The following is a 15,069-nucleotide window of genomic DNA, read 5'->3' as shown; positions in this document are numbered from 1 at the left end:
AGAATTTGTTTTTCCCCTTCACACTTATTACATCCTTCCCCGGACCCTACAAAAGCCACGCAAGCAAGCCCGGGCCGGCAGGCTGTCACTTTGCATCGCCGAGCTGCTGGCCTTAAATCCCTGTGACAGCAAGCACTGTGACCCCGTTCCTCTCAGACGGCTCGCGTTCGACAGCTGCTGCCAGCAATGATAATTATTGTGGTTATAGATAAGCTTCTAGCTTTCCCTGGCCCCTTTCCCATCACATTGTCTGAGAAGCTGTTCTCTTCTGGCGCCCTGTGATTGCTCTCTGCCGATCCTGAAGCAGCCTCTTGTTCTTGGCATGGCGTTTTGAGGATTTCTGAGAAAAGTTTGTTCAGCCCTTTTATTGTGTGTCTCTATTTTATTACTGGGTTTGCTTTTAATGAGCAGGGCTTAAAAAGGCACGCTCGCCATTCAGCACACACCCAGAGGTAGTCACAGTGGAGCTTCAGGTGTGTGCTGTGTGAGAGGTAACTGCCCACCAGCTGCCTTCTCCTGGGAGCATATTTTCCACCTCCAAGTGTCTCAAACCAGCAGGTGTCCATTTTTTCCTGGGGTGGGGGCCAATGTGACACTTGGTGGTGGCCTTAGCCTTAGCACGGCTGCTTGGGCGCAGTCTTCATACCCAGCATCAAAGGTCTTGTCCTTCCAGGCCACTGCCATCTTATAGGATCATAGAATCATTCAGTCTGGAAAAGATCTCCAAGATGCTGAAATCCAACCCCAGCCCACCCCCACCAGGCCCATTGACCGCATCCCTCAGTGCCACATCTCCATGGCTCTGGATCACCTCCAGGGATGGTAACTCCACCACCTCCCTGGGCAGTCAGTGCATCACCACTCTTTCTGAGAAGAAATGTTTCCTAATATCCAACCTGAACATCCCCTGGTGCAACTTGAGGCCCATCACCTCTCATACTATCTCTGTTACCTGGGAGCAAAGGCTGAGCCCCATCTTGCCACCACCCCATCTTGCCACCACCTTCTTTCAGGGAGTTGTAAAGAGTGATAAGCCTCCTTCAGATGGAAGAGTCTCCTTCAGGTGGGATGGTGTGAAGACAGAAGAGCCTCCTTCAGACGGAACAATCCCAGTTCCCTCAGCCGCTCACTGTAAGACTTGTGCTTTTGACCCCTCACAGCTTCACTGTCCTTCTCTGGACACATTCCAGGGCCTCAGTGACTTTCTTATAGTGAGGGGCCCAACACTGAACAGAGTACTTGAGGTGCAGCCTCACCAATGGAGGATACAGAGGGACCATCACCTCCTGCTCCTTCTGGTTGCATTATTTCTGATCTTGTGGGGCAGGTAAGGTGTCTCCAGGACACGGCTGCTTATCTCTGCAAGCAGCACAGGGATCCATCATCCTGGATCTATTCTGCTTGTGCTGTGACCCTACCAATTATCCTGGCCACTGCTCAGTACAGTCTTTGTGCTTTCTTCCCCGGTTCAGGTGAGATTTTAACTCACTTCTCTTTTAACAAACCTCTCTATTGAGATTTCCCCAAGTACTGGATACTGTGGCAAGAGGGGAGGGAGGATCAAGATGAGAAATCTGAGCTCTTAAGGAATGAAAGTTTACTTGTCGCTGCTCTTCCACATGTATGTCTCAGTGAAGGTAACCCTTCATTTCCAGTCTTGAACAAAAGGTTTCAAGCTAAGCCAAGCTCTCACTAGCCTAAAGGGTCCTGCATCTTTGCTGTTTAGCTTTGTGTTCCATGAGCTGGCTCTAAGGTCTTGGTCTGCTACCCAAGCAATGTCAGGATGGAAAATGTACTCTTAACTTCTGCTCCTCCTGCATCCTCGCTCAGTTCAGCAGCTGGATATAAGACTGGCATCCAAAACTGGCCATGCCTAATGCCTGTTGCTCATACCTCTTGATTGAGAATATCCATCAGGCTGCAGAAAGCATCTCTTTTGTCCTGTATGCGTGAGAATTTGCAAACAGCAGCAACACTCTGAAAATGAAGGAAAATTACCAAGGGCTTGGACAGAGCCTCAGAAGATAGCCAGGTCTGTAATGGTAGTGCTTGGCCCAGAGCTCCTGCAGAGGGCAGGAGGAAGAAGGGGCTCACTTTCTTTAGCACTAAGATTGTTTAATCAACTGCATTGCAAAAGCGTGAAGAAAAATATCTGTGCAATTATTGCATATTGCAATCCCAGTCCTTGCAGGGAGTGGTCATGCAGATTGTTGCAGATCTATTAAACTGTGACTGATGAATGGTCAGCTCAGGAGGAACTGTGGGAGTCCTTCTGTTGCCTCAGCTTACAGACTTTAGGTTTCTTTCTCTTTCTTCCTAGAGGGAGACTCCATGTGAAAGAGCTTGGGAGGGGTGGAGGACCACATGACCTTGACCATGTTGATGGGTAGCAGAGGACGCACTCTTCAAACTATTCCATTGCATGGATGCAATTTATCCTCCTCTTCCCTCTTTCTCCTAGGCTGAAGCTCTCAAATGAGGAGATCAAACGAGCCATTTTGACGATGGACGAGCAGGAGGACCTCCCGAAAGACATGTTGGAGCAGGTGGGGAATGCATCCTGCCCTCCTCCTGGTTGGCATCGTGTCTTAGAATGAGGCCACACATACTTTTGGGGATCAAACTGTCGCTCTGAGACACATGTTGGGCCTCAAATTATTTGCCAGCTTCATATTGAGAATCATCTGAAGAGTAGTTGAAGAATCAGGAATGCAGGCAGCTAGGCTGTAGCATCAGCACAGAGGGCAGAATGGCCTCTGTGTTATGTGCTGGTACCTGGGTCTGCCCTGGGACCCAATGCTGAGCCATTTGGTGGCCAAAGATTGACATTTGTGCTTGATGGGGGTTATTTTCAAAAGCTTTCTGAGCATTTGTCCTCAAAAAAAAAGGAAGTCAGCTTTTCACCCCCCTCTGAATGCCTTTAGAAGCATTTTATTCACCTGTCCAAACTTTCTGCCTGCAGTAATGTGGAGTTGCAGTGAGAGTCTCTTATATCTAGTTTGGCAGATCTGATGTGGAAGCCCTGATGTAGACCTAGCATATCTGTTGTAAAGTCAGAGTGGTGTCAGGGCAGAAGCAAGAGATGCCAATGTGATGTGGCAGAGGGAGGAAGGACAAAGGGACAGCTGGAATGCACTTATTTCATAGGTACGCCGAGGTCGCCATAGAGATTGAAAAGGCAGGAGATTGAAGTGACTAAATCACTGCTTTGTTCATGAAAAACTTCAGAACTGTGCATGGATCTCATGTCTGTAAATGTGCTTCCCTTTAGCTCCTGAAGTTTGTTCCAGAAAAGGGTGACATTGACCTGCTGGAAGAGCATAAGCACGAACTGGACCGCATGGCCAAGGCTGACCGGTTTCTCTTTGAAATGAGCAGGTGGGGCATTGCACTACATGGGATGTCAAGGAGCCTGGATGGGCAATATGCTCCGTTTGCTGTTTTTCACATCAAGAAACATGTGGGTAGATGGATGGGAGGGCAAGCAAGGTGCTCCTGTCCATAAGGATCACTCATGATGCTGCATGCTCCAGGTCAGGGCTGCGCATCCCAGAAAGGAGCAGCAGACAGAGCAGGGGATGGGGAGATGAGTCTCATCTGAGCATCTCCCAACACACTTCCCCTCTTACCTGGGGAAGAAAAGCTCAGTCTGGCACAACTGTGCAGAAGGGCCCATCGTCTGCATCATGGTCTAGGTGGGAAGTGCCGCTTGAATGGTAACAGTGCCACTGCAAGGCTCCTTTCCCCTTTGCACTAATATATCGTAATGAATACTGAAGACTGATATATGTAAATTTTGCCCTGCTGTATAGATAAGTTCCACTCGTCACCTTCAGGAATGACTCATCCCCAAGGCTCCTGAGAATATGTGAGACAGAGAGGAAATGTCATTTCTTCCTGATCCTGGCAGCAATCATTTATGCCTTACAGGTCTTGAGGGACGAACAACCTTATCTTTTGCATGCACATCCTTCAGGGGTACTGGTTTAAAATCTTGAAGCTCGTTATTTAACTCCTACTGAGTATTGAGCTCTTTGAAATTTTCTCTGAGGAATTTCTTATGTACTCTCTGGACTTCGAGCAAGTCACTTGTTTGAAAAGTCAGAGAGTTTTGCAATACGACTTCATTCCAGCAGTTAAAAAATAGAAACACTCCTGTTCTCCCTGAGAAATGCACTAACGAACACCATGGCAATGCACTGTGGGCTTGCTGAGTGTCAAAGGCAGGCAGAACAGAGCTGTGAAGTTCAGGACAAGCCCTCGGGGCTGAAAGATGGAATTAGTCTTCCTCTTGCAGGTTACCTTTCTTTCTCATGGTAAAATGTTGCTCCCATGCCTTCATCTTTTGGAAGCACAATGTGCTGATGCAAATATTTTCCTTGATTTCATGCATAGCTGTTTAATTTGTCCTGCAGTCTGTAACCAAGTGTGATGTCTTTGTCACTTCTGATTAGTACATCAGCCTACCCTGTGGCCTTGGCTGTGAGCACATCTCCCATGGGTCCTGGTCCAAGTGACTCAAATCAGGCTGCTGTTTGCATACAAGTGAGATCTTGTTTAGCCTAAACACAACTGACATGGGCACAGCCGTCCCCTAAATTGCTCAGTAAAGGGCTGGGTTGAGATGTATTGGTGGCTGTGCTGCCCAGGTCCAGGGGGACACTTCACTTGGAGTATCTGAAGGTCAGGTCTCATTAGCACTGGTAGCTGATGTGTTTCCCTCCAGCACAGCTCACTGCAAAGCTGCTGGGAGCCCAGATCTCATCAACATCTCTGCTCAGGAGTGGTCATAAATGAACTGATTATTCATAGCAATAGAGTGTAAAAATGCACTTGTTCAACCTGCTGTGTTCAGGATAGCTTACACATGGGATTAAGAGCCCATCAGGATCTGCCCAGTGATGGCTGTAGCTTCAGTTGTCATTTTTTTTCCCAACCAACATAGGTTCCAGGGGAAATGCAGTCATTACTTTTTAATCACCGTGGCTCAGGCGTGCTTTGTAAGCCTGGCTGTGAACAGCTGGGCAGCAGAGCTCTGCCTGGAGCAAGCAAAGCTCAGCCTGCACCTCTCTTTTTTTTCTGGCAGGATAAACCATTATCAGCAAAGGCTGCAGTCCCTCTACTTCAAGAAGAAGTTTGCAGAGAGAGTTGCAGAAGTCAAACCCAAAGTGGAAGGCAAGTGACTGCATCTGCTGACTGCTTCTGGTGGAGATGGCAGGGATGGAGGGAGCTGGTGGCCGCATTCTGGCCTTGAGAGCACTGCAGGGCAGGGGACTGATGCAGTGCAGGTGCTGTGGCTTGCAGGTGACATCCTGCACCTCTCTCCCTGCAGCCATCCGTGCTGGCTCCAAGGCAGTGCTCCAGAGCAGCAGCCTGCAGCAGCTGCTGGAGGTGGTCCTGGCCTTCGGGAACTACATGAACAAAGGACAGAGGGGAAACGCCTTCGGGTTTAAGATCTCCAGCCTGAACAAGATCGCGGACACAAAGTCCAGCATTGACAAGTGAGCATCCCCTGCCCTCTTCCTTGGTAGTTTCTATGGGCTCCAGCATTGCTGGAGGAATTGAGAGGTTGTTAGCAATGCTCCCAGCACACAGGTGGGTGATAGTGATCCTATCCCTCCTGCCTGGCACATCCCATGGCACAAGCATCCTGGATCACATAAGGTTTAGAGGGAACCGAGCTGCAGTCAGCACGGAAATGGATGAGGGCTTTCCTTTCTGGCCTACTCAATGGCAGTCAAGGCTGGTGTGGAGGATCATTCTCCAAGAGCTCTTTTCCCCTTTGACAAGCCAGAGGAGGAATCTTTAGGCAGGGAATTCCTGTGCAGTCACCCCAAGCAGAGGCAGCCCTTGTGGTGTTCATTCACCTTCACTGAACTTTGTGTGCAGAGAAAGGAGCTGGGTCAGATCCCAAACCAGCCCAGCCTTCGCCAAACAGCAGGAGGAAGGGGTGATGGCATTCAGGCACCTCCAGTGGATCCCTGCTCTGTGACCCAGACAGTGGCCATGTCATTGCATGGATCCCAAAACAGCCATGAGGGTTGGGATTTCACCAGCACCACACTAACCTCTCTGTTCCTTTCTCCTAGGAACATTACTCTTCTGCACTATCTCATCACTATTGTTGAAAAGAAATATCCCAAAGTCCTCCGCCTGCATGAGGAGCTGCGAGACATCCCGCAGGCAGCCAAAGTCAAGTAAGCAGGGATTAGGGTGGTGATGTGGGTCTGTGAAGTTGCATCTCCTCTTGCTTCAGCCTGCCTTACTGCATCGCACCCCCGTAGCCCTGCACCCATGGGGACAGAAGCACAAAGTCGGTGCTGCAGCAAGCATCACCTTGTGGCTTTAAATCCCAGCCCCTGCAGCTAAAGGGAGGTGAGCCTCTGGCTGCGAGGGAGGAGAGCTGCTTACAGCAGCCCAGCCGTTTCCTGCTGTTATCTCACCACAGAAGCATTTAATTAATTTCTAATGGTACGTCAAGTAATCTGGTAGGAAGCGGTTGCGGTGTGGCTGCAGATAAAAGGCAGCTCTTTATCTGGGTGCAGCGGGGAGGCTTTGCTGTGTGGGGCACCGGCTCAAGGGGTTTGGTGCCCTCTGGGTCCAGCACTCCTTCTGCCACCAGCATGGAGCTTTTGATGCCTATAAATGCGCATGGGGACCCTGCACGCTCATGCAGTGGGCTGCTGCAATCTGGAGAGGCCCCATCCAGCAAAGACTTTAAGCACGTGCTTAGCGTTAAGCGCACGAGGAATCTGCTGTTGCTCTGCAAAGCCCTCAAGTATGCACTTAAGTCCATCTGAAATCAATGGGGCTCTGTTTTGGTCTTAAAGTTGAGCAGGAGCTTACGTGCTGTGCTGCTGTGGGGATCTGAGCCTGTGACAGGGAGTCAGAGATTATACATTTCTGCAAGCAGCATTTGTGTGGCTGAGAGCATTCGCCTAAATAATCCGTGGACATAGCGAGGGCCTTAAAGTGCCCCTTTTTAGAGATGAGACAACAAATACACGTGGAACTCGCAGGTCTAGTTTCAGTGCTCTTAAAGGTGGACTCCCTATAGAAGAACGTGCAAAGCATTTTGTATGGTGAGCATCCTTGCATTTAAAGCACAAAATAATTTTCCGTTGCAGGGGTTGGGCTGAACACCTGGGCATTGAGTGGGTGGCTGCTGTGATACAGGCATCGCTCCCTGCCTGCTGCCTGCAGGCTTCTTTCTCATGCTCTGCAGCTGTTGTACAGATACACGTATGGGAAAGAAAGCGTCTACAGAGAAGCTTTTTTCTCTATCAGTCCAGTGCTAAATTGGACACCACATGTAATGTTTGGGTTCAGTCCAATCTAGAGCAAAACCAAAAAGTTTCTAAATCCCTGGAAAACCCTAAATTCCCCCCAGCCCTGCAGCTGTGAAGGAAAATTGCCGCCTCTGTCAACCCCCACCACTACTAATGAACTGCTAGAGCACGGGGCTCCCAGAACTTCATTTTCCCAGACTTAAACCTGCCAGGAACACTTGCCCCATGACATAGGAAAGGCACCCCTGGAAAAGCATCAAGCCTGTGGTCATCGAGTCTTTGTGAGAAAGCTCTCAATCAGCTCTATGAAAGAAACCCATAAGTGCTCAATCTCAGTGCACTGGGGACTCGAGCCTTGTGTAAACAGCCTCAGCGCCAACCCTGATCATTTATTTTTATTTCTCTATATTTGGGTTGCCTCCTCTTAGGAAAGCTTTTCTGTTAAGGAGTACTGCTCCAGTCCGTAGGGTGGGAAAGATGCTTTGAGTGGAACTCACCTCATTGTGGTTCCCCCAGAAATTGTCCACTGTGCGCTGGGACTGTTACCTTCTGCTGATACAGAGACCCGGGAGCAGGCAAGGACAGCAACCTTACTGCCAGCAAGGACAGGGATGAGGAGTGCCCCTTCCTCCATCCCACTGCTGCCTGCTCTGGGATTTTTAGCACATTCCCTTTGATTACAAGCACAGAGAAGTGCTCTGCTTTCAAGCAAGCAGCAGCAGCCGCTTTCAGATAGGCAGCCGCCTTTGTTTAGAGGCTGTCAGGACGATTTGCTGTTCAACACAAACCAGCCTGCAAACAGGAGGCAGTGTGTGCAGCACAGGGGTCTGTTCAGTGGAAAAGCACAGTTGTGTTGGTAGGAGAGCTGGAGAATGTGCTGGAGAAGTTGAAAACTGACATTCCGCTATTTCCAACAGCATGACTGAGCTGGAGAAAGAAATAAACACACTGAGGAGCGGCCTGAGAGCGGTGGAGACTGTAAGTATTATTTAAATCAAATATAGTCCAGCCTGGCTCACAGCAGTGGGGCATCCTTCTGTGGGGATGGAGACGAGGGACCTCCCAGAAAAGCTGCCTTATATTTCCTAGAGATCTTCTGCTCTTCCTTTCCTGTCCTATATGTGTGCCTGTCCTCCTAGGGCTGTTGAGGCACTGAAGCTACCCTATGTTGGTTGGGCACATGCATGCTTTGTATCTGACACATTAGGAGAAGCTAAGCATAGTGCCCATGGAGCAGGACCTGTAATGTCCTGCAGTGTCTCCTTGGCTGTAAGATCTCAGAGGACAGGGGCTCAGGTTGGGCAGCTCATCTGGAGTGGTGAAGAAGTGGAGGTATCCTTAAGAACTCTCTGTCTTGCTAATTGCTGCTTTCAGCATCTTTCCCAGAGGGTTTGGTTTCAAAAGCATAGTGTGGCCACGATATCATATAACAGGGTAATCCAAGGTCTCGTGCATTGCAGGAGGGTGCAACACTGACATGGGCACACACCTGGCAGCACTGACAGAGACCATCATGTTTGTGTCCCTCATCAGCCAGGGCCTGACTAGATTTATGTTTTTGTTTTTGTTTTTCCCAAAGGAGCTGGACTTCCAGAAGTCTCAAGTTCAGCAAGCAGGAGACAAGTTTGTGTCTGTTGTCAGCCAGTTCATCACACTAGCCAGCTTCAGCTTCTCAGATGTTGAAGATCTTCTGGCAGAAGCAAAAGAACTGGTAAGGTCACCAATGCCCTTGAGATCTGATCTGGGCAGTGTTTCATCCCCTCCTCCAGCCTGCAGAGGAGGAACAACCAGAGCTTTCCCAGAGCATGCGCCATGTGTGCTGACATCTCAAATATCTCCCAAGAGATCACACATATGTGATGTGGAGAGAGTGTCCTGCTAAGACCCTGACATGAAGAAGGCTCTGCACTGCTCCTTGTGGTTTATTCAGAGTGGGTGTGGGTGGGTGGGTGGATAATGGCACATCCCTGTCTGTCCCCAGGGCTTTATTCCTGCTCCATAACCCAACATGCCACAGGATCACAGGTCAGGCCAACAAACATGAGACATGGTATCTGTCTGTTTGTTGGAAGGGCAAGGTAGGGGCTAGCCTTGGTAGAGTTGTGTCCATCAGGAGGGGATGAGATTGAAGCCAACTTCAGACCTGCTTAGAGATGCTGCTGAAAAGACTCAGTCTCCTCAGAGCAGTGCCTTAATGAGTGCTGTGCAGCCACCAACAGTCACTTGATTTCTTGTGTTACCGTCCTCTCTTCCCAACAGGCTGGCTTAAGCCTGAGCAAGTCAGCCGTTGACTGACATCTGTGATACCCAAGCACCCTCTGCTTCCCTTCTTCCAGCAAAGGCACATATAGCTGGTTTCCATATCTTGCCAGAATTATCTTCCAGTATCTCCTCTCTGACTCGACCTTCATCTTAAATGAACTGGCAGGGAGATAGTTCTGATCAGAATCAAACAAACAGAGGTCCCATCCGTATCCCATTGCATAAGCTACCTGTCCAAACACTGAAGTTACCAAGTGCCACCACCTCCTTCTCCCTGGTTATACCAATGTCAATCTGACCATGTGCTCCAGTCCATCCACCTGTGCTGGGGTATTACAAGTGACCAGTGTCCTCCTGAAGCTACGCCTAAACCTTTGAAACTGTCAGTACTGGTCAGGCAGATCTTGCCTGCAGTGAGTGCAGACTGTGCAGATAGATGTGCCCACATCTTTAGGAGCTCTCATTGTAGTCCTCACAAGCCATTAAAGCCTACTTTGAAGCAAATGCTTCCCATAGTTACTGAATAGGATAGGCTGGGGGAAGTGCACAAGCTCTTCAATTTTTAAGCACGTGTTCAAATCATGTGACCTTTTCTCCTAGGAAAGCAGAAACATAATTATCTTATAAACTTCATATCCTGTGGGGATAACATTTTTAGCCTTTTCACCCACCTGAATCTCCTAAAAGGTGGCAGAAACATCAGCATCTTAATGAAAATCAACGAGAATAACCTCAGTGTTTTCAATTGATACAGTGGCACCTTTCAGATCCTTCCCTGCATCCTGAAATGCTAAGTCTCATAAATAAACAGAGAAATAAAAGTGCCCCAAATGTCTTTTGAAGAGGCTGAGACATCCCAGAAAATCAGACTTAATCATATTGGCAGGCTTTAAAAATGTTCCTCTCACTCCACAGAGCAAAATCAAAGCAACTCATAAATCTTGTGTCTCCTTGGGGACCAGGATCCATCAGCAGAGACTGGGTGTCCTGTCCTGACCTTTGCTACAGCCTTATTGGATTCACTCACACTAATGGTGTGCAAATAGCACAGAAGACCGGAAAACTTCCCATTTCCCTACCCTGTGCTGTGCTTGAGCCTGGGCAGACATATCTTTCAGAAGTCTCACCAACACATTTGGTTTCAATAGTAGAGCATGTGGCAATGATAAAGAATACCCCAAAAATACTTCAAAGAAAACTTAAAAGTGCGAGTTTCCCTTCCCCTGCCGTGTTTACTATTAGTTTTATGTCTTCAGTCTTCAGTCCCACAATATTTTGCTTCCTTGTTTTTACTACTGCTTGGTTAATGAAGTCGAGCTGGAGGCTGAGCAGAACCAGAGGTGCAAAGGGTTGGTGGGGTGTTTTGGGAGAGGAGGCTACAGGACCTCTCCTGGAAGGCTTACAGGGCAGCTAACGCTCAGAAAATCAGATGGCAGATGATTTATGTCATGTTTAAGCCAAGGCCTGGCTAATCAAAGCCCTGCTGTTAACTCTGTTCTCTGCCACGACTGCTCCATCAGGCCTAAGGCTTTCCGTTGGGGTCTCACCAGCACAGTATCCCCACAGCCTGACAGCCTCCTGTCTGCTCTCTCTCCAAAGGGCTACAAAGTTCCACATGAACGTGGCAAAAAACTTTCACTTTGAGAGGGTGACAGAGTCCTTGAAGAGGCTGCCCAGATTGCTTGTGGGTTGTGGAGTCTCCTCTGAAGATGTTCAAGGCTCATGTGGATGCTTTCCCCTGGAACCTACTGTAGGGAACCTTCATTAGCACGGGGTTGGACTGGATGATCTCTAGAGATTTCTTCCAACCCCTACAATTCTGTGATTCTCTCCCAGTTTTCCAAGGCTGTGAAACACTTTGGAGAAGACACAGACAAAATGCAGCCTGATGAGTTCTTCGGCATCTTCGATCAGTTCCTTCAGGCTGTGACAGAGGCCAAGCAGGAGAACGAGAACATGAGGAGAAGGAAGGAGGAGGAGGAGCGCCGGGCGCGCATGGAGGCCCAGGTAAGCAGGCCAGGGCAGGACTGGGGACACCTGGTGGCATAGGAAGCATATGTAGGCCAGTCAGGCTGCTTCTGCAATTAGATCCCCCTGTCTTTCACTGTTGCTTGCTTATTTAACTAGTCACTTAGAGGTTGGTGAGATCTTACATCTAAGACACTGATATATAACTGCACTGGAAAAGAGTTGGGCTTTGCTTTCCCAGCTCTTCTGGTGCTCTCTGGCTGCATCAGCAGATGCCCTGAGGCTCCCTAGCCCTAAAGGCTGCTGACCCCATGCCCATCCTCACGGTGACTCTCTGTGGGTGACCAGCACTTCCCAGGGCTGTGGTTCTGTCAAGCAACCCTGACCAGCTCTCACTTGCTCAGTGAGGGGTAGGAAGCTGCTGTTGTTCACACTTTGGGGCTACGGGTGCCTACGTGACAGTGCGATGTTCCTCTCCACCAGCTGAAGGAGCAGCGGGAACGGGAGCGCAAGGCGAGGAAGGCGAAGGAGAGCGGTGAGGAAGGCGGTGAGTTCGATGACCTTGTCTCAGCCCTGCGCTCAGGCGAGGTCTTTGACAAGGACCTCTCCAAGCTGAAGCGCAACCGCAAGCGCATCGCCAACCAGCTGGCCGACAGTGGCCGTGAGCGGCCCATCACCAAGCTTAACTTCTGAGCAGCGAAACAGAAGGACAACGGCGAAAACCGAGAGTTTCCAAACCCGGTTAGTGGTCTTTTTTTGAAGTGGCTAGGATTTATTTTGTTTTCATTGTACTGCCTTGTGATTCCAAGCGAAACAGTGGCACATTCTTCCTCCCCACGGGTGAGCGTGTGTGTATGTGCCATGAGCGTGGCCGGGCCGGGTGGAGCTGTGTGTCCTGTGGGTGCTCGTCCCCTGCCCTCCGTCCCCTTGACAAGTGGCTCTCCCGATGCACAAGCACAATGTCATGTCCTTGAAGAAAGAGACGACTTGGGCACAGAGACATGATCCACGTTGGTGACGGAGAGCTGCTCGGCATCGCTCTCCTGACCCCAGGAGCTGCACAGGGCTGTTTGCTGGATCGCAAAAGAGTAAAGAGGAGAAAACCAAGTGGACTGAACTTGATGCGTTCTTTTCGTTGTCCTGGTTTTTCCCCAGACTTGCACTTATGTGCTGGTCCCCAAGCTCGGTGCCACAAGCACTCCTGGCGATGCTCTTCTTCCCGTTGTTTTTGGGAAATGCTCTTTTTTTCCTCTTGCCTTGCTAAGGGAAGAGTTTACCCGAGTGTTCTACTTGCTCACGTGGCACCCAGATGTATTTATACTTTTCTAACGCTTCCCGGCCCAAGGCGACGGGAAGGGTCGGTTCTCGGAGGCAACGAAGGGCATAAACTTTCGTGTTGTCATTTTTATTCTCGCTTTCTGTTCAGTGGGACAAACTGTATCCTCCGTAGATGTCGGACAGGACAGAAGGTCACTCGGTGTGCAGCGGGGCCAGGGCCAAAGCTGCACCCCCCCCTTCTTGTCCAGTTTGGGTTTGTTGTTTTTTTCTTTTAATGGGCACGCAGAAGCAACGACGCCACGAAGTGCTGTCTGTTAGCAACGCTTTGCTGTTCTACTATGTCCTTGCCAATCTGTAAGCAGAACTACCTGTAAAATGTCGGTTCGGAAAAAAAAAAAGAAAAAAAAAAGAAAAAAAAAGAAAAAAAGGAAAAAAAAAAAAGAAGAAGAAAAAGAATTCAGAGCTCTCAGGGAGTAATAATTTAAAGGTTTAGAAAATTAAAAAATTGGAGAATAAAAAGTAAACGCATTAACATTTCTATTCTTAAATTATGCTGAGTATATAGAGGACTGTTACTTTTTGCTCTTATTTATTTGTGGTATGTTTTTTAAGGAAACGAGACGAAACCTTTTGATACCACCGATACTTTTGTGATCTTTTGTTTGTTCGTTTGTTCTTTTTCCTGTGGAGAGATGAGTTTGTCCCTGTTGCACTACATACGAACGCTATTTGAAGTAAGGTTGTTTTTTGTTTGGTTTTTTTTTTCTTTTTGGTCAGATTAATTGGTATTGCAGATGGGCTGTGGGATGTCAGCTAACGTACTGTATAGCAAAAGTGCTGTTGAAACTGATTTGTATAAAGATATGGTTCTAAGCACCTGAAGGCCGCCGGGTCTGCGTGCTGTGTGAAAGCTGTGAAATATCACTCTGAACGGAGTCGTCAAGAGCTGTGGTTTTACCATTTTGTTCTTTTCTTCATTGCAACTTCGGACACACTGTAGATTAAAAAAAAAAAAGACAAAAAAAAAAGACAAAAAAAAGACTTTCCGAGTAGCATAAAGCAGGTGAGCGCCAAATGAGAGTCCAGCACCTCGTATCCAAGCAGCTGTGCAACCTGCAGGTTCTGTTCATAGGTGGAGTTGAGCACTTTGCTTTCAGAAGGAGAGGGAAATAAAGACAAAAAGGTAATGATAATACTATTCCTTAACTAAAGTGCCTCTGTTTATATTTTTTATTTATGGCTGGAAAAAAAAAAAAAGACAAGCAAACAACGGGGCTGATAAAATTGAGGGAACGGACCTTGGGGGTGGGATTAAAAAAAAACAACAACAACAAAGAAAAAGATAAAAAAGGTTGAAAATAGAAACCTATGGCTTCTGATGGTTTAAGGAATGGTTGCTCGTGTCAGATCTGCACGGCGGCTGGATGGGAAAGGGCGGCCGCCTGCAGGTCCCCAGTGCCACATTTCCTGACAGATTCCCTCCTGCCTTCCCAGACCTGGTTTTTATTGTTTGGTTTTATGGCAGCCTTGTGGTTGGGCTGAATTTTTGCCATGTCTTTGTTTTTCTTTCCCCCCCCCAAAAAAAAAAAAAAAGAACAAAAGATGTCTATATTAATAACTGCAAAGGCTGCGTGCAGGTAATTCCATGTGCCATTGTCGAAAACTACTTTTAGATCGGTGCTGGTGTAAGTAGCCACTCTTTTCTCTTGGGTGTGTATTTTAAAGACAGTTTGGTTTGGTTTGTTTGTTTTTTTTTAATAATGCCAAAAAAGGGGAAAAAAAATCCGTAACAATTTGTAAACTGAAGTATATGTCTTGGACTTTCTTAGCTTCGTAGTGACCAAGGTAGTGTGTTAGGTGCAAGAATGTTATTAGTCGTAGCTAGCAGGAAATGCTGTGTAATGTCATGAGACTGTACATTTTCTAAGATGGCAACATGCAATAAAGAAAAGCGATTCCGGTGAGTGTGCAGCACGGAGCCACGAGTCATTGTGCAAAGCAGCACACACTGCAGCCGCTGTTGGGGGAGGAAAATGGGATATTTGGGATTTGAGGGCTAAATGGGCACCTTTCTGCCTTGTGCTGAGAAGTACAGCAACCTCTAGGCTTGGAGTCAAAAATGGTGCACTTTAATTTCTTCCGATGTAGTGGAAGAGGGATCATTTAAATTCTATCCATCTTCGTGGAATCAAACAGCCACAAGAGGTGATGTATTCTGTGCATGGCTGTGCTGGGGACCACAGAGAAATGCGACCTGGTTACTCCAGTGCTT

The 15,069-nt window shown here is 48.2% G+C and overlaps 1 protein-coding gene across 3 annotated transcripts in view; it reads left to right on the top strand.

Annotated features, from left to right (window-relative positions):
* The window catches only part of DAAM1 (dishevelled associated activator of morphogenesis 1), an 82,651-nt gene extending 67,883 nt beyond the window's left edge, over positions 1 to 14,768 (top strand). For all 3 annotated transcript variants that reach the window (XM_042813594.1, XM_042813596.1, XM_042813595.1), the window contains 9 exons: positions 2,462 to 2,546; positions 3,272 to 3,378; positions 5,087 to 5,175; positions 5,333 to 5,501; positions 6,090 to 6,197; positions 8,207 to 8,267; positions 8,869 to 9,000; positions 11,388 to 11,558; positions 12,003 to 14,768. In XM_042813594.1, the coding sequence (XP_042669528.1) occupies positions 2,462 to 2,546; positions 3,272 to 3,378; positions 5,087 to 5,175; positions 5,333 to 5,501; positions 6,090 to 6,197; positions 8,207 to 8,267; positions 8,869 to 9,000; positions 11,388 to 11,558; positions 12,003 to 12,212 (1,132 nt within the window). In that variant the 3' untranslated portion in view covers positions 12,213 to 14,768. The remainder of the gene's footprint in view (positions 1 to 2,461; positions 2,547 to 3,271; positions 3,379 to 5,086; positions 5,176 to 5,332; positions 5,502 to 6,089; positions 6,198 to 8,206; positions 8,268 to 8,868; positions 9,001 to 11,387; positions 11,559 to 12,002) is intronic.
* Positions 14,769 to 15,069: the final 301 nt, after the last annotated feature.

Source organism: Centrocercus urophasianus, unplaced genomic scaffold, assembly GCF_019232065.1.
Source record: "Centrocercus urophasianus isolate 14NV4802_14NV808 unplaced genomic scaffold, USGS_Curo_1.0 seq_14, whole genome shotgun sequence".
Taxonomy (NCBI): domain Eukaryota; kingdom Metazoa; phylum Chordata; class Aves; order Galliformes; family Phasianidae; genus Centrocercus; species Centrocercus urophasianus.
This window is presented reverse-complemented; position numbering and strand designations above follow the sequence as displayed.